Source organism: Gambusia affinis, linkage group LG02, assembly GCF_019740435.1.
Source record: "Gambusia affinis linkage group LG02, SWU_Gaff_1.0, whole genome shotgun sequence".
In the NCBI taxonomy this organism is placed as follows: domain Eukaryota; kingdom Metazoa; phylum Chordata; class Actinopteri; order Cyprinodontiformes; family Poeciliidae; genus Gambusia; species Gambusia affinis.
This window is the reverse complement of record NC_057869.1, coordinates 20007831-20027634: the sequence shown is the minus strand read 5'-3', so window position 1 is coordinate 20027634 and position 19804 is coordinate 20007831. Positions and strand designations below refer to the sequence as shown.

General features: G+C 35.7%; 1 protein-coding gene across 2 annotated transcripts in view; it reads right to left on the bottom strand.

The window, feature by feature from the left end:
* The window catches only part of gpc6a (glypican 6a), a 141611-nt gene that overhangs the window by 109581 nt on the left and 12226 nt on the right, over positions 1–19804 (bottom strand). For both annotated transcript variants that reach the window (XM_044101510.1, XM_044101520.1), the window contains exon 3: positions 2976–3134. In XM_044101510.1, the coding sequence (XP_043957445.1) occupies positions 2976–3134 (159 nt within the window). The remainder of the gene's footprint in view (positions 1–2975; positions 3135–19804) is intronic.

Below are 19804 nucleotides of genomic sequence, written 5' to 3'. Positions count from 1 at the left end.
CTGAGACACCTCAGCAAGTAGACATATTTTAAGAGAATAAAATCAGGAGTTTGTTGAGGCTAATCCAAAAATCATCAGTCAAATGACTGCTGAAGTGCACTTCTGCAAAGTTAGTTATATACATTTTTTTCTCCCTGCGCTATATGTGGTGTTCATATTCTAGAACTCTTGAGGGTCCTTGGTTGAGCATAAGGCATGCTGAAAGATGGGGTAACAGAGCCCTCAGCCAGATGATTGGATGCTCATATCCAAGCCTTAATTCTAATGTGCAACAGTCATTTATGGCTTCAAGATTGCTCAATAATGCATCAGAACCCACAGGCCTTCAGGGGAAGCAGCTAGTAATCAAAAAGTAAGTTAAGGTTTTCATAATAGGGGACTATAAATAACTTTGGACAGAAATGGGGGCATGTAAAATTTATAAGCGATGATTCAAACCCCATGAGGTGGATAAGTTTAATGCAATAAGAAAGCATGTGATATTAAGAGAAGTAATGACTTGGTCATATATGGAAGATGATTTTTTTTTTTGCATAATAGATTATGTATGCCTTAAATATGTTCAGAATATCAATATTGTTCTGAAGGTTTGACTTCCAAAATGTTCCATTATTTTTGACATATACTGCATACGTCAAACTATTTTAAAAAAGGTTTAAACAGTCAAGGAAACTTTGTATAAGAAATCTGTATCAGTTAAGCCTTTACACAAGTGTTTCTAGCTTTCTCTACTTTCAAGGATAATATCTTTAAACTGACAACACTCTAAAATATTGCAGTTTTAACATAAGATCAGTTTGAATGAGGTACATGTACAGTTACTAAAAACCGTGAAACACTTGCCCTTAAACTCACAGCTGCAGGAAGGTTCAGGCAGTGTGATGTAACACCAACAGAAATCATGTCATGAATGTTTTTGTGGTGAATGTGGCTTTCAGGCATACTGCAATACAATATAGGTAAACAAAAGAACATGAATATATGTAACTGGACATTGTGTAAGTGTGTGTCTGCATGGTTATTTGTCTCTGTGTTGTGTTGAACAGGTAAACAGTCTGCCTTAAGCACTCCAGAAAGACACTAGATCGCTCGCAAACATGCATGAATTGAGTGGGAAAAGATCACAAATAGCTGGACTTTTTGGAAAGCATAATTTAAGTTATGTTAAACCATCAATGGTGACACTTGGCAAGTGCTGAGTCAGCTCAAGAAAAGCAAATTTAGTCTCAAGCCTTTTCTTTTTGATTTGGCTTGTTTGGCATTTCTAGATTTTGCATTAAGTCTGTCCAAATGTTACAGTGGCAAAACAAATACTTTTTGGGATTTAGTTTGGTATGTTTCAACAATGTTTTGAAATAGTAAAAATATCATTTTAATTTATTTTTAAAGATACAAATTATCATTTTCAATTTTGCTTGTTTTTGAAATATTACTATTTTGACAAATCTGTGATTAGTTATCTCTTCAGCAGATTTAAGCCAGATAAATAAATAATTGTCAACCAGCCTAAACACAGCGCCGTTGTTCCTGGGATACTGGTCCAGGTATTTACAACCAGTCAGATGGATCATTCAACAGTCGTCAGCGACACGTTTCAAATACACCATCCTTGATGTTGTTTGGGCAATGAAACATTGATTTCTCTTTTTACTGCCCTCCCTTTTCCTGGTTCAAGCACACAGTTTTAAACTTTAAACACAGAAAGTCAAAAAGAAATGATTTTATAACAGGGAGCCACTGAGAGTTTATGTATATTTTATATGTCTCACTACCTTTCAGCACCTTAGAAAAACCTGATCACACGCCTGATCATAGCTTTTCTGTTTCAGTTAAACTCCCCACAATCCTGCACTGCATCACTAAAAAATGTCTCGTGACCAAACAAATAATCATTAGGCATCACAAATATCACGTGACAAACGCTCTCACCTCTCCCTTCTGAAAAAAAAGGCAACTAGATGGAAATAAATATTGGTCCTTATATCTGGACAGTTTTATTTATCGGACTCATACTATTTTAAAAATGACTAATATCAGCCGATACCGTTGTCAGCGCCAACACATCATACATTCCACAAAAGTATATTTACTAAATCTTAATTTTAGCTTGAAGAAGACTGCACTTAAATCCCATATTTTCTAGCCATCTTTCTCCTTAATTCACCTAATCTGAGCTTGGTAAAAACATTTTTAAGCTCTTAAAAAATGGCATTGAAGGGAAAAAAGCAGGTGAACATTATCTTTATAATTTTTAATAAGTCCTCCACTGTTTGTAGGTTTTGGGTCTGTGGTCTCTGTATGCCTAGTCACTCCATGGCAATGTCCAGTGATTACCAGGAGCCTCACACTAAGCCTCATCTATCTGCCTGGCTGCCTGCTAATCTGCCTGACCACCCTGCTTATTCTCCCACAATCTCCTGGATTGAAGTGCACACTGGTTCAGGCTACACTGTCTGGTATTCCACTCATACACTCTGACTGGTGAGAGCCACTCACTCAGATCCACTTATCAGCTGGTGACCTTCAATTTTTTTTTTTCACTCAGCATCCATCTCAACTCACTGACTCCAGATGTGACTTTTATTAAACTTGGTGACAATTTTCTGGTTTTCTTTTTTTAAAGACACCTTTGGGTTGGAATCCTAGTGTAACATGAGAAAAATTGTTTTTACTCACCTGCACTGTTGAAATGTGGATATATTTATATTGCCTATTTTAAGGCAGGTTACTCATTGCTGTACATTTTTTGTATTTGCCTTTCTAAAATATTGGTCCATCAAAAAAAATCATGTTTGTTGAAAATTTTCAAATACCCTGCAGCAAAAAAGGTACTAAATAGATCAATATAAGGCAAAATAACTTTAACATATATCAGATATGTAGATTTCCCTGGCTTATATTTAAAAGGGACAAGGGGAGTTGAATTGTCTTTCATGAATTTTAGATGCTAAACAAATGAAAATGTCTTGACTTACCATCAAACTTTTTATGTCTGGAGGTGAATGTTGTTCTCATGTTGTGGCTGCTGTCTTCAACCATAATCTCAAATTCCTGCTTGCTTTGCTGGCTGAGTTTGTCCTCCATCTCAGCTGTGCAGCAGGTGTAACTCTTGGGACAGACACGGAGGTGCTCACCTGAACGAGACAGACACACGGAGAACCGTTTTGCAATGCCACGGGATTTGGATTTTTCATAAGGCTGCGTTAAGTCTTTGATCAAAAGTCTCCTGTGATTTTAGGGACTCTTGTCTCTGAAACTATCAAAGACAGCCAGACTGTAACAAATGGAAAGGATCATGTTTATTGGCGAGACAGAAAGTAACTTTTATATATCAGTGCCTATTCCCCATACAGCATCTTTATCACATCACCGTTACAGGAGAGAGAAAATACTGTTTCTTAGAGCCGAGTCAAGTCAGGTCAGTCTTATGTATGCAGTCCGGAATAACAAATTAGCCGTAAGGCATGCAGCAAGATGGAGCCTGGCATGGCCTCAAACTATGACATCAGCTAAGCAATCTTGGATAATGGTTACATTAGAGGATTTCTGTTCACTAGGGGCCGGCATAACAAGCTATAAACAAATCACTAACATATTTTGTCATGACAAGTAACAATTCCCTCCTTACTCATCCATCAAATACCAAACAAAGTTAGCATTTGTTTGAAGTCATTGTTCTGCAAACCCTATACAGAACTAAAGCACCACCGCCGGTGTGAAATATTTGGTAAAAATATTGCAGTGATAAACAGAAATCAGATAGTCACAAATTGTGTTTAATTGATAACATAGAGAGGATTTATTTGTTGAAAATAGTTCAAATGAGACGGCTGACAGCAAAGACTCAGAAGTCAGGGAATTTGCCATCTGTTCTCTTTGTGAAGTGACCAGTGTGGAATTTTACATTGACCTCAGAAAACCATTCGAAATTTGTTAGAGGATTAATAGGTTGAGAATGTTCACAAGAGCCATGCAATATTTAGAAATGATGAGAGAAAAGAAAAATTCACAAGAAAATGATTTAAGAAAACCAAACATCTCATAGAGGTGTTTGTGTGGAGGACCCAAATGCAGGGCCCAGGGAAGCTGAGCTGGACGCAAAGATAAAGATATTTAATAAATAAAACTAAACTAAGTACATAAAATTAAAGAAATCCGAAATAAAACAGAAACAAGGGAAGACGACTAAGGAAAACATACTAGTAGTTGAGCAGATGAATCAGCGTTGACCGAAAAACCAAAGAAGACTTTACACTGAGGAATAAGAAAACAATTTAACTAATTAGCAGAGTGGAAAACCAGAGAGCAAAGACAAAAGGAATTACGTAGAAAGAATGACACAACAGTAACCAGAGACTAAAAATTTGTCAACAGTACACAAACGAAACGAGATGTGAGATATGAAAAGGGCTCAAAACTCACAGGAGACTAGGGAACTCAGAAATACTAAAAAAAAAGGGTAAAAAAAAAAAAGTAACTAGAACACAGAAAAGAAATGGCCAAAATAACTATCACTAAGAAACTCAGAAGCTGAAAATAAATACAAGAAACATAATTACACAAAACAATAAACAAAGTCAAACCCACAAGAGAAAGAGATATAAAATGAAAGTCTGGCTTTGAAATCATTACTGCCAATAGTGGAAAAAAAAATAAAAATAAAAATACATACTGTAATTTTAAGTTGCATCCATGAGCTACTAACTGCTTAAAATGAGACTTCCTTTCTTTTCTTTTTTACTTTCTTAGTTTGTTTGAGGTGGAAAATCCAGAGAACAAAGCAACAACCTAATATTATAAAATGACTAACAATGTAATTTCTTTCAACAACATCTCCATAAGTTGTTTAGACAGAGAGCATCCATTAAGCAGATTCTTTAGAAAATAATTGTACTGCATCTTTGACTCCTTTCAAATGCATAAAGAATTACCTAACACGCTATTTCTCTGCATGTTGCACACACTCTGGCACTGAGAATCTCGAGCATCATTAGGGATTAAATGAAAAAAGTCTGGCTAGAAGCTACATGGAAGGTTTGAGTTTTTCCACATCCACCTATTAACAAATGAAAAGAGAGATGAAACGAGTGCCACTGTTCCAGTGGGGAATTGGCATGGAGGACAGCGAGAGTGGGACTTTTTTCAGAAATCCTCCTACAGTAAACCATTGCTTTAAATGGCAGGCACTAAGGTGCTTTGCATTCTTGTACAGTATGTCATGGATGAAGCAGCTCTATATGGATAATGAAACAGGGAAGATGAGGGATGTACGTGCAGGCACTCTCTAATGTACCTAATCCATAATCAGACCTAAGAGAGGCACCAGACTCCAGTAATGAGGCCCACCATCAACAGTTCAACATGAACACTTTACTCCAGAGTGTTACAATAGACTTCTAGCAAAACTTCATAAAGCCTGAAAAAGCTGATTTGCAACTGTCAATTTCTCCTCTGTGCTTTTTCCAAGCTTTTTTTTGGCATTTTTGCTAATTGACAATGTGGTTCAATTGACGCAAAAGCATTTTCCCACTCTTTCACTGTGTGAAAATATTTCAACAGCCAATATGTGGAGCCTCACTGTGTGAAAATATTTCAACATAGACATTCATCATTGTGTCAAAATGCCTATAAAAAAAACTAAAAAAAAAACAAACAAAAAAAAACCTGATGCTTTGTAAAATGCTGCCATGATGCAAGGGAAACATATGCAAGCTTCATATTTACTCATCATCACCTTATTCACAGATTTATCAGTCAAAAATCATGCACTCTTTTTCTGTCATTTACTTGAGAGATTCTTTTTATGAAGTCGCACTAATCACAGATTACAATTCATGCTACATTGCCTACAAAGAATGGGCTCATTAATTAATCTTTAACTAGCACACTTGGACAATATTAAAGAAAACTGGTCATTCCAGGTGTACAGCATGCTTGACAGAGTCAGAACGTGTAGCTGTCCAAATAGGAGGGCGCTCGGCACAACAGTAGGTCTACGTCTTAGTGTCATAATGATGGATAACTGAGGTAAAACTACAGCTTTGTTCTATAGTTTGAGACCTTGTGAGTTTGAAGGACTGCAAGTTGCTTTCAATTTTAGGTTTCCCGCAATGCAATAAAAATGGCTTAAGTTGTTGGAATACCACTGTTGGCTACTGAAGACTGGCAAAAGAAAGAAAATCAATAAAAGGCAGACCTGTCCTTAATCCTTAACTGTAAAAGACAGGTGAAGGGAATTGGTAGTGCTTTTAGCTTTCATGGGCTGCGCACCTCTCTATTCACCTCTCAGTTTTGTTTTCATATAAACACTTAATTTGACTTCACCCTTCCTCTGCCACTAAACCCAACCGTCAATGAGCCTTTGTGAGTAGTGGGCATGAGCATGAGCTGCATTTAGAAGGTGATTTAAGTGGGATGGTTGCATGTTAATCACTCTTTATGTTTGTCTTAATTTCTGCCTCTTTTTTCATAAATCCAAGGTCTGACACGTCCACCTACATTCATAATTCATTAACCTACAGACATAATCACAAATTCATGGGTTACCACACACAGCCATGCAAAAATCCATAAAACATTGTTTAATTAAATGATCATCAGGTTTATGAACAAATAATTATGCAAACAATGTGGAATTGCACAATTAAATGCAACTTGCTCCATCTTACTAATGCGGAGTTCTGTCCTTGCAGCTGTACCGAGCTCGTATGCCAGAGCAGCGCGCACTGCTGCTCAGCTTTCTGAATGAGCTGATCAGGGATTTAAATGTATGTAATTATAGACTGGGAGATAATTTAGGACAAATGCTAATGTTCTTTGGAGATATTTCAATGAAATGTTGTGTCATTAGCTTAAATGCATTTCAATCAAACAAAAATTAAAAACATGTTTTAGGTTGCAGATGCAATCATCTGTTTTGTCAGTAACTATAAGGTACAGATGTGCTTGGCTCCCCCTGATCATAGCATACAATATGCTCCCAGTGATGAGTGAAAATAAATGTAATTATGTAAAGTCGTTGACCAGTTTGCCATTTAAAAGTCCAGTTGATTTGTCAGAGAAAACATGGTGAAGCATGGTTGCATGACAAACACAATCAGCCATGCAAATATAATTCCTCCCCTGATGAAAAATGTTATTAAATGTTTTGCAATTGTTTATTACATTTGCAATATATATTTAAAACATAAAACCTAATTAACTTACAATTGTAGTAGGTTATATTTTGTTTAAGTTAATATTTAACAACCAGTATGATGACGCTGAAATTAGAGTGCTAAAACCTTGTCTGTATGCTGAAATTTATGGAAGTTTTTTGGGCATCCATTCCCTTTGACATCATGTTTCCTGACAATAAAGACACATAAGTTTGAGTGATTGATTCTTTGTTTTAAAGCTTGTGTCTAATGGGCAGGAAAAAGACAATCTTACGATTCTTGCTATTTCCAGCAGCATTTAAAAAAACTTGGCTGCAGAAATATTAACGGTCTCGGCAGACAGGTTTTGCTGAAACTCCAACAGTAAAATGAGTAGGACTGAGTTCCTAGTTAAACAACAACACAAGAGCATTACAAATCACAATAGTTAAACCTAAAATACATATTTCATACACTGCTGCCTTGCAGAACAAAGGTCCTTGGTTCGAATCCCGGACTGGGATTCATCTGCAAGGAGTTTGCATGTTCCACCTGTGAATGTGTGGATTCTTTTTGAGTACCTCCACACAGTCAAAAAATATGACTCTTGGGTTTACTGGTCTCTTTAAAGTCCCCTTAGGTATTAGAGTCTGTGTGCAAAGCTGTTTGTCCAGTATGTCTCTGTGATGGACTGGCAACCATCCAGGGCATACCCGCCTCTCACCCAATAACTGCAGTAGAGAGGCACCAGGCCTGTCCCATGAAACCGCAGGGATAAGTGGGTATAGACAATGGATGGATGGATGCACAATTATAAGAAGTACAAAATTTAATGTGTCATGTTAAAGTGCCATGCAAGCCACCACTCTCCCATATCTGTATTCCTTTCTTTAATTTTAGATTTAAATATGTGATCATGTAAGAATTCTGATTTTGTGATAGGATAATCTGTAATTTTTTTATCTTTTAGTGGCTTTGTCATTTCATAGAAGTTCAAAGTTTTTCTAACCTATTTACAACAAAATAGCTATAGCTCTTTATAGTTATTTTGTGTCTCCAGACACAAAATACTAAAGTGACCAATACTCAGTTGTTTTACCAAAACTATACTTTGTTTCATTTAGTCTCAATTTTATTTGTTTGAGGAGCTGTTGTTTTTAGATGTGCAGCTATTAAAGTTTGTTTAATTGTCTAAGGAGAGAAATAATGAAATTCACTTTTTAAATGTAAAATGATTCTGTATAATTGTGTGTGTGTGTGTGTGTGTAACACTATTACTGTCTGTCTTTGAGGTGAATTTTAATGTTCTCTACATTGTTCAGTGATGCTGTGTTTTAGAACAATACAGGATGTTTCTCTGATTTCTCCAGAGTCACAAAATAAATGTGGGAGTTATGTACTATACAACACAAATAATATGAACAGAATCATAAGATTAAACAAAATTAAATTCATTGTAAGCCATACATATCATGACATGTGTAAGCATTTAAAAGTTATCTAAAAATGTGGGTGCTTTTTCACAATGTAAGAGTTTTATTTTTTTGACCCACTCCAAAGAAACAGATACCATAATGTCATTATAGTGGCATGTGATGTGGAATGATCAGCAAATGCTCACGGATTCCAAGTACAATCAGTGTATTGTACATTCTCTCTTAATTTTGTCTCTACGAACATCACAGAAAATCACTACAGAAAAATACAAGCCAGCTAATGTCAGTTTACCACGTCTCCAAACTGTTCTATGTGAAGGAGAAAGACGGGGGATTTTGCAGACTTTGGAGCTGTATCTGTCAAGTCACATCTTCCTCCAAAAGAAAAAAGAAAATAACTAAACCCAGATCAGAAGGAGTGTTGGCAGAAAACGATAGCAGCCTCAGCCAAAACCATATAACTAAAAGATTTTCACTGAAAATACAGTGTATAAAAATGACACATAGGCCACAGTTGTTGACACCGTTGGCTTGCAGCAATAAGGTCATCGGTTCAAACTCTGATTTAAAATTTGGGTCTTTTTATGATTTCATTTATATATTTATATATAAACTTTAATTGTAAAAAAAGAAAATTAGGACATTATAAACGGAGAAAATAGAAAATCTGGAGAAAATGTAAAAACAAAAAACTAAATAGTTTTAAATAATATTTATTAACATATCTTTTCGTCAGAGAGGTAAAATAGATCATATAGTGAAACTTGCTTTAAAGTGACACACAACATGGTGATTCAATTTCCTGTCTTCAAAAGGATTCGTCTTCTGTTTTGATAAATGCAAAAATGGAAGAAAAAGTTTCCATAGTTATTCAGGCTCACTCATGACAACTTGATTTAAGTCTGAAATAGATTTCTTGGATTGAAACACTTGATGTAATACTTTTCAGACCTATTAGGTCAACAATATTTCAGAGAAACTCCCAGCAGTCACTGGATGAGAGGCACAGTACACCTTGAACAGGTCGGCGGTCAATCACAGCGGAGACTGACAGCCGTTCAGTCTCACAGTTACTCATTTCGGCCTGTTAAGAGACGGTTCTAACCACCACACTATTGCGCATGTTTCATAGTCCTTCCACTTTAGCTGAACTTATTTCAATTACAATATAAGATATTATGCAGTTCATCTACTTAAATCACCTTACTTACTTATTGCAGACAGGTTTTATGAGCTATAGCCAGACTGTGAAGGTCAGACACAGGCAGTACTTTGGAGTTATCTCCACAGTGTTCACAAAGCACGAGTTCCAAGCACCTCTGCTTCTATTATTTGTAGAACCGTTTGCATGTATCATATTCCTTAAGGACAACGTATTCAGAAGACACAAAGAAACAGAATTATTAGTACCTTAGTAGCACCAGGAGGAAAGCATATCCAAGGTTAACCAGAAATCCAACATCATCTAAAGACTCTCACAAGGATCCACAATAATATAAACATATTGAACTATACAATAGCAGTCCCATCATTTCCAAGGTGAAGAGTTTTGTTTTTTCTTTTTTTTCAATTTCAATTTCATCTCTATTACTATAAGCATATGTTACAGGGAAATGTGAAAGCCAGACAATATTTCATAGCAGCTGAGGGAAATGATGGAGTTGTCTGCCCATGGAGGGTCCAGTGCCAGAATAACTCCCAAAAGCATTCATTAGTCCACCTGACCAAAGGGCAAACTGCATATGGGCTTCGCCATCTGGTACAACTTTTAACCACTCTTGCCAGCATTTATAAAGTAAGGACAGTCTCACAAGAGCTCCTTGCCAAAACAAGTTAGCAGATCTTGAAGTCAAAAGAAAAAACTGCATCCCTCATCCATACTGAAAATATATAAAGCAATTTTGAAATGTATAAGAATTCCTTCACTGCAGATTGTGTCCAGTGTATTCTGTACAAAACTAATTATTTCAAATTTGTTTCCTTTAATAAAACAAAGAAACAAACAAAAACTACCAAAAAAAAACAAACAAACTAGAGTTTATAAAAGTCAAGCCCAAACAGCACAAAGTACAATTGCAATTTGGTTGAAAACCTGCTTTGTTTTAATGTTGAATCATCTACTGATGCACATTATAGGTTTTTTCCTGCGCTAGAGTAGACCAAAGCTCTGCACTTAGGAAATACGCTGTTGTATGAATCATATTTATTATCATTGATCTACCACCACCTTACTGCACTGGCCTCATTCAGAACGGCCTCTGGAATATTGCTTTTTCAAAGGACTTACAACCCTGTTCCCACAAAGCTCTAACAAGTACAGCAACTCATCGCCTTCTGATGAGGCTGCACACCTAAAAGAGACGTAGGTTCTTGACATTTCAATCCACCAGTAGAGTTTACTGGTCCCTGTTCTCCTATGATTGCCATGATTTAATTTACTTTGAAGTCATTGGGTCTAAATAGCTAGGGTTCACTTTGAATGCCTGCACAAAAATGACTTTCCAGCAAACACGTGCAAGGAGGTTCGAACGGGGTAGTTGGGAATCTACTAGCCATTAGATTATTAAAACAATTTCTCAGTTTTTGATCATTTAGATGTGTTAAACAAAGATTTTTTTAAATGTAGGAACAACATATATTTACCAAACAACACTTTTTTGAAATAAAATAAAAACAGGTGTCACTGGCTCTGTTTTGATGCAGACAGAGCGCTGCATGAAAATAGTGAATACAACTGATAATCAGTATCTTTATTCAGATAAGTTGATAGCTCTATAGCTATCTAATTAGCTAGCTTAGCATTGTCAATCATTCCTTTGAGCAAAAGAAAAAAAAACTTTATTGAATCGTTCAGGAAAATGCTTTTTGTATGCTGGTAAGTCTCTATAAGTGAGTCTGAATATGCTTATGGAGGTTAAATAATAAAGCCTTGATTTTTTTGGAGACACCTCTGATCTAGATGTATGTTGTAATTTATATCAATCCATTTTGATATTCCATTTCTAGCATTTTCTAAGAGCACTATTGCAGTTTCCAAACATAGATGCAACAGATAATTCAATTCAATGCAATTTTTTAAAACGTTTGTTTTTCTATCAATGCTCTTCTCCTTCCCTAAGGTGCAAGAAAAACCAAAAGATAAAAAAAGTTATCTTTTTCATAATTGGGAATCCTGGCCATTCTCCTTTCTGGTGAACTAGCAAATAATACTCCCACATCACAGCATGTCTAAGCTATAGGGTTGAAATGACAAAGGTGAGATTAGCCTGCAGTGAATAGTCATCGCTGCTCATTTTGTATTTTAACAAAGTACCACAGGGGTCAAAATGTCTGCAGACAGATGGCCTCTGCTGGAGATGTTGGTGGTCTAGCAAGTCAACCTTGTGCTGGACCATAACCTTTTGCTAGTAGAAGAGATGAATGAACATTTATACTGTTCAGTAATCTAGCTGTCCTGGCAATCTAAAACACAAATCAGAAAATAGCTTGATTTATCCTTTGAAAGATGCATGGCATCTTCTTTTAGTACTTCAGAATATACTATCTATAGCACAATGATGACCATACAGAACTAGCAGAGCTCAACTAGTTGAAAAGTAAAAAATTTCTCTAATAATAACCTGCGACAGAGCAGGTAGGTTTTTTTTTTTCCTCCTCTGCCCTCTCTTTATACTAAATGGTTTGAGTCAAGTTCAGCACACTGAGGAGTAATTGCCAGAAGTCTGCCTGAGCTGCATGTTCCTTTTAAAGGTTGACACCTCTATCTTTGAGATCTATTGACTCGGGCAGAGCTGAGGCCGTCTCCCACATCTGGGCCATAACTGTCCTCTCTTTGTTTGGGCTGAAACACTTTTAAGGCTCCTTTCATTCTGCTGACGTGACCTAGATTAGAGGGCGAAAAAGGAGCTTAATTATACCCTCAAATAAATTAAACACTGCTGAATGATGAAGAGCTCATGAATACTATGTGCTGTTTTATTAAAAAAGAAAAAAAAATACAACTTCTATAATGTTTTTTTAGGGACAACATGTTTGCATGATGAGCCTAATATTCCAAATTATACACTTAAATCTGTAAGATTCTTGTAATCTGGAGTCAAGGGAACATAATTTCTCTTGCAAACATATTTAAAATGTTGAAAAGAAAAAAGTAGGATAAATAAATGAATTTGCATTTGAAAACTACCAAAAGTGAGAAAATGTGTGAGCAATGCACATGTAGAAAAGCTTGATTTTAGTGTGAAGTTAAAAACACATTTCTAAAATCATATGCCATTTTGAGAACATCCAGATTATAATGACTATATGTACATCATCAAATGATTAATAAAAAATTCCATTAAACATTAATTAATATAATGCCACTGTTTTTTTCAATGCAACGTCTTTTTTTTTATTATTTTTTAAGATGCAGAACCTTTTGCCTGGAAATCATAGTCAAGAAAATACCAGATCAGCAGCATTCTCCGCTTTAAAAGCAACTTAGAAATGGTTCTCTAGGACAATGGGTGTAGCCAGTTATAGTATGCATTTATCTGTAAAATTAGGTGTAATCCATAAACGGCTTCTTCTTCACAGCCTATTAAACCTAGCAAGCAAATTGATGAGATTTTTGTAGCTGTTATAAATCAACAAATAAAAAACATATGCTACAAGCAAGTTTGTGCATCCTGTTGAAGGTGTTATTACTTGTCAACAGAAATCCACAAGCTGAAAGTAAACCCAATTTACTATGTTAAATCACATCTGTATGCATGTTGAAGTGAGGGGGGAAAAAAGCACGGAGCTCGATTGATCTTTCCGCTGCTCTGCCATCTGGATCTCCCTCTATCACCCAAATCACCCTCTTTCAACTATTTCCACTGGGGCATGAGACCCAAATTGAATATGTCCAAACAAGATGACACAGATAATTCCCACAATTGCTCCCACCATATGTTGCCTTGGTTGGATAAGGCTAAAAGAGTTCCTAACTTTCAAACAACTTCCAAAGTTGGAAAAAGTATCTGACAGTAATGCATAGACATCTGTAGGGTTCACAGGAAGCTGCTAAGTAGACATTTCTGCTCTAGGGTGCTGAAAGCAACCAGAAGACTTCAAGTTCATAATTTCATGATGTTGTTGCCAGTGTCACGTCATCTCTACCCCTTTTTAGTCTAATGAACATGCTTGCAATGTAACAGCAGTGTAGGTGTTATTTAATATTTTTTTAATTATCTCTTAACTGAGCACATAGTTAACAGATAATAAGAACGAAAAATATGTTACCTGTATTTTTGTGAATGTCTCAAATTAAATTGTTACTTTATTCTTTGTGTCAAGACAATATAATACTAAAATACCTAAATAAAATTCCAAAATGACATAAGCTGGGTTCTGTTCGACAAAGGCAGATGGTTTAAATGAAAATCAGTCTTTGGACTGAAAATATTAAAAAATGGACTGATCTGAACTTATATAGCACTTTTCCAGTTATTATGACCACTCAAAGCGCTTTACACTAGAGTCACATTCACCCAGTCGCACTCACAAACACTCACACATTTATACACAGATCGGTAGGCAATTTGTGGTTAAGTGCCTTGCCCAGAGGCACATCGACATGTGGCAGGAGGAAGCTGAAATCAAACCTACAACCTTCCGATCGCAAGACGACTACTCTACTAAAGAGCCACAGTCGCCCTAATAGATTACTAGTCCTTATACTTATGCTTGATATTACAAACCATTAAACAATCTTAAATTCAGAGAAAAAATAAACTAACTAAGTAAAAATAGCAGCCAGGCCAAAGGACTGATTACTGTCTAAAGGCCAAAAGAAAACCTGTTAGACAACACAAAGAAGACTAAAATATCTTAAAAAAAACAACACCGTAGTCCAAGGCTAAAGAAATTTATGATCGGATGAGAAACAAAAATTATTCATATCTATCAGACTGGAAAGAATTAGAAAGACATTTATATAGCTTTGGGACTCCAGAGAACAACAGAGAGCCATTATCCAGAGTTGCAACAGAGAAAACATGTAACATTGGTGAGCATTCCCAAGAGAGGCAAGTCTATCAAGATTACTCAAAGAGCACATGAGCTTACCTTGGAGATCACAGAAAAGAAAAGAGAAACAAACAAAAACAACACAACATCTAGAGCACTGCAGGATGCAGAATCAGTTTTTATGATTTACCTTTAGCAAACATACTAAGAAAAAGGTGTTTATTGTAAAATTCCAAGGTCAAAATCACAGCTGACCAAAGGGAACACAATGTAGACATTTTTCCAGAAAATATCTTGATAAACATGACTGTTGTCAATTTGATCGGTCAGGACAAAGATTATCCCTTACAAAAAAATCCCATGAAAATCACATGTGATTTTCACATGTGATCACATGTGGTTCACACAAATTTTACATGTGAATGATGTGAATCACATGTGAAAGCACATGAATACGTGTGATTTTGGAACGTTTCGTGGTAAAATCACACGTGAATCACATGTGATCACATGGGATTTTCATGGGATTTTTTTGTAAGAGATGCACTTCAATTGATGCAACCATGAAGGCTATACTTTATTAGGAAATCCTGAACTACATTACTATCAGGTTGTGACCTTAAGTCGAAGTACAATTTGAGGCACATGTAGCAGGGAAGTGATCAGAAGAACACTAACAATTTTCTGAATGTCTTAAAAAATTAATAATAATTTTCCTTTTTAAAGCTCTGGGAAAAGTCTAGACTTAAATCTGATGGTGTCGTTGTTACATGCAGTCACCATAACCTAAAACACCCAAGTGGCTGAATTAAAACTGGTTCTGAAAAACGAGGGAAAATCATTGCAGACTCTTGGTAGCAGCTGAGACCCACAAGCAGTCGGTAGGTTTAGCGAGTAATAACATTTTTCACATAGAGTCAGACAGGTTTGGATAGCTATTTTGACCTTGATTAAAGGAATAATCATTTGAAAAATGTACATTGTAGTCTGAAATAAAAAAAATAAAAATTAAGAGTGAAAATCAGCAAAAAAAGAAATATGTAAGGGGTTAAATATGTTTTCATTGAACATTTAAGCTTGAAAAAGCAATCATTGTTATATGTTTAGATGATTCTGAAACCTGCTGGCATTATGGGATGTTGATTGGGGAAACAGTTTCATGCTCAGATGGCACCACCACCACACTTTGAGCCAGCTGTCATCGTCATGCTCGGCCACTAGTTGGCATTGTGAATTCAGCATGTCATCAAACTTGCATGTGCTTTAGACCCCTAGCTTCTACCCCACTAGCTTTCACTTCACAGTAAACAGTAAAACGCATCTGTCTCCTGTGTATGAAGTGCTCATGTAACACATATTCCTTATCATTACGTGAGCTAAACTAGACAGGTTAAGTAGCACAACGCAGCACCATGCTATCAGCAATTAGCCCAGCATTCTGAACATGTGCTCAGAATGCTGCTTTCACACCGGCAGAGTACAAAGACGGGTCATTGTGGGTAGGTTATTTCCTGCTACAACATGCCTAAATCTAATGGATTGGTCATTAACAGGCCTCTGCAGGACTTTAAGACACGCTGGGAAGGTAATTGATTTGATTCAGATGTGTTGGAACAGAAACACATCTGTACTGGACCAGAACCTGACAGCCCTGATCTATGTACGTAAGGTTTATCTCTGGCCAAGGAAAGAAAGAAAGTAATTAAGACACTATTTAAAAATCACAATTATGAGTTTTTAATTCTGTGATATAAAGTCCATTAATATAAAAAGTTAACAGAGGAACATAATAATTGCCAGCAGCTGTACCTCAGCCGATGCCCTCCTCCAGGAAGCCACACAGCCAAACAACGGACACATAATATTTTGTTGAGTAACTTTGGGATTAATCACTTATGACATTCTCCTTCAGATTATAAACACAAACACCACCCCTAAAAAAAAAAACCATCCCTCTATCTCGTACTGTTACTAGTCCGTCTGTTTGTTATCGTCGTTCTGCTAATAAATGCACAGTAACAAAAAACACTATGCTCTGTGTGTGTTGTTGATGATACTTTGGCTGCTGTGTGTCTGCTATCAGGTAAACCGCAGAGGCTCCTCGGCCTTGGGGGTGACCATTGAAGCGCCTTTGCCTATCAGTTCTATGTCAAATGCAATCTTGCACAATACAGCTAGTCGCTGCTTTTTCCCCTTTAAACACTCATTCCTCACAAAATATATTTCTTCTAGCTCCAATAGCTTTCAAATGCAGTTTTCTTCACCCTAACAATGGCAACAACAACAAAAAATAAAACATTAGGTCAAGCATGTTGTGGCAAAAACCTGTTGTATGTGAACTACACTGAACAAACACAAACGTCTGAAAACAGTTTACATTGGTAAACAATGATTGATACAAATAATAGTTCAAATATTTCTACAAAAGACAGATAAGAACTGCATTATGTTTTTCTAATTTTAAAAAGCCTATTTAGATAATAGACTATATCCATCATAGTGGTGCTGATTGTGATGCATTTTAGGATTAAGCATTTAATTCAGTCTCTTTTCATAGTGTAGTAAGATATTATTGCTTAAAATAATTACTGAAATATTTAATGATTGAATCCACTAGGAAGGTTGCGTGCTTTGAAGAAGGTCACTTTTATTCTTGGATATCAATAGAGTAGCTCTCTATGATTTGCAACCATTAATTTGTAATAAGCCTCTTTATTTGCTTGCCAGTGTGCAAGCTATGCAAACGAGCTGGAAATAAAAAAAATGAAAAAGAATAGCAACGTCATGTTTTTGTATAAAATGCTATTCTTTCAAGAGATTTTTTCAAAAAAGATTTTTAGTTGTATCACAAAAAAGGTACATGAAAGCTGAATTTATACTGAAATAGTTGTCCACAATGAAATGTACAAAAGACAAGGCTATAAAAAAAACACCTGTTGCAAAAAACGAAACCTTTTATCTTCACCATCAGTCATGAGACTGCTTTAACAATCAGTCTTATGAAGGAACTGATTTGTAAATCAGGCAGTTCTTTAAGAGTTTAGACATATTGCATTATTTTAAATCAATTTTTGAATATTTATCCACATAATGCCCAGAGCCCATGGTGATTTGAGTTGGGTGTCCAGCATTTAGTTATACAAAACATACAAAACAAATATAGATAACAACAACTTCCACACCTTACATATGAGAAAGGTTCATAGCTGCACTTCCATCATAATGCATAACACTGGGGTTAGGAGCCATTTGGTACTGTCTGGACCATGCCGACCTTCTAGTCTCCCAGCTGAAATGCTAATAAGGAGAAAAAATAATAATCTAATTTGATCTGATATTGATCTGGCATTTGCTGAGCTTTTAAATCTGCTCAACAGACATTTATTATTTATTTTTCTACTTTAAAGGGCAGTTTTCTGTTTTGGTTTGTGTTCAGTGATTAAGGATTTGTTTGACAAGGACTGGTAAGTTCTTCACTATTGTGTAACTTGAGTTGGGCACATGGACAGAAAAATTATCATGATTTTTTTTTTCTCTTACGAACAGTTTCAATAAATATTATATTATGCTAAAAGTCTAGTTTCAAAGAAAATATTTTTTTTCAACATACATAAAGAACAAATCAGAAAAAGTGATAAAAGAGGAATAACTAATAAGATTTATGTTTAAAAAGTCAAACTGAACACTGCTTAAGAATCCTTAAGCGTTGCAGATACACAGGATGTGCTGTGGTGGCGCAGGGGTTAAGCACAACCCACATAAGGAGGCCTTAGTCCTCGATGTGGCCGTCGCAGGTTCGATTCCCGGCATGGCAACCTTTGCCGCATGTCTTCCCCCTTCTCTCATTACCCACTTTCCTGTCAATTAACTATCAAATAAAGGCCACTAGAGCCAATAAAACCTTTAAAAAAAATAAAAAGAGTTGTAGACACACATAAAGCATAAGATCATATGCGTAATCTAACATTAGTATACAGCATTTCATCAAATATTTATTTTAATATTTAATAAACTACAACAGAAAACAAACAGTTTCATCACCAAAGAACACACCAGGCAGGTCAATGATAATGTTGTGGAGAAATTTAAAGCAGATTTAAGATAGAAAACTGTATCAAGTTTTGAATATTTTATGGAGCACTGTGAAAAAAAGTAGAATATAAACCATGTGTCGTTTTTCTTTCACTTTATAAATACTATAATTGTTTATTAACTAAAATTCTCATTAATGTCGTTGAAGTCTGTGGCAAATGTAAAGGTGAAATAAATAACTGTCGCTCTCAAAACATCAAACAAAAGCAAAACAACTGAAAAAGAAAGAAAATAAAGGCAAAAAAGAAGAAAAGCAGAAGAGAAAGAACATGAGATAATAAATGTATGACTAAAGACATTTTTAAAGATGGTCTAATTTGAACTGAACGACAGAAACACTTTCCGACTAATCATTTGGTGTCATTACATAAATATAAATTACTTTTTATTGTTTAAGGTCACATTATGAATTGGTTTTGTGAAGTCTTCCAGCAGTATTGTGCCAATATATCTGCTGTGCCTTGCTTCCTGTATTTAATTAAAGGGGAAAAAACTGTCACTTCCAATGTCTACACATGGAGCGCTTTTTAGAGGTGAGCTATGACAGACCTTCGTTTCAAACTTCAAATTTGAAGAGATGCGAAGTGAAAACTCTGGCAGAATATGACAACTTTACTCATGTAACTCAAGCAAAATGCTGAAGGTGTTTTCTGATTTGCGTAGAAGAGACATTCCTTTCCAATTCATTGCAAAAGTGAAGAACTACTAACCCAACATATGCCATAATATGCCTTTATGTTTTTATTTAACCTCAACAAGAGACATACATTGCAAATTAGTGTAGACCATAAATGTTAAAGTGTAAAGCATTTGTTAACATTTAACAATTGATCCTATAAAAATAAGCTGAACTAGAAACAACCTGTTAGTCAAGAGCTGAAGAAGAAAAAAAGAGACTTTTCTGTAGCACAGTGTTAAGGCAAACAATTGCACTCAAGACTACTGAATCTATTCCTTATAATGATCCCTTTATTACTGTGCATGTTAATATAGAATATCACTATTTTTTTAAGGTTCTTGAAGCAGGTAATTGAGAAGTTGGTACTCTGCTCCCAGCACAGCATGATAGGAAATGTAGTAGAAATGTAGTAGAAATGACCTAAATCGATTTAAAGTACTTGCGGTGTTTTGTTTGTGTACTACAGG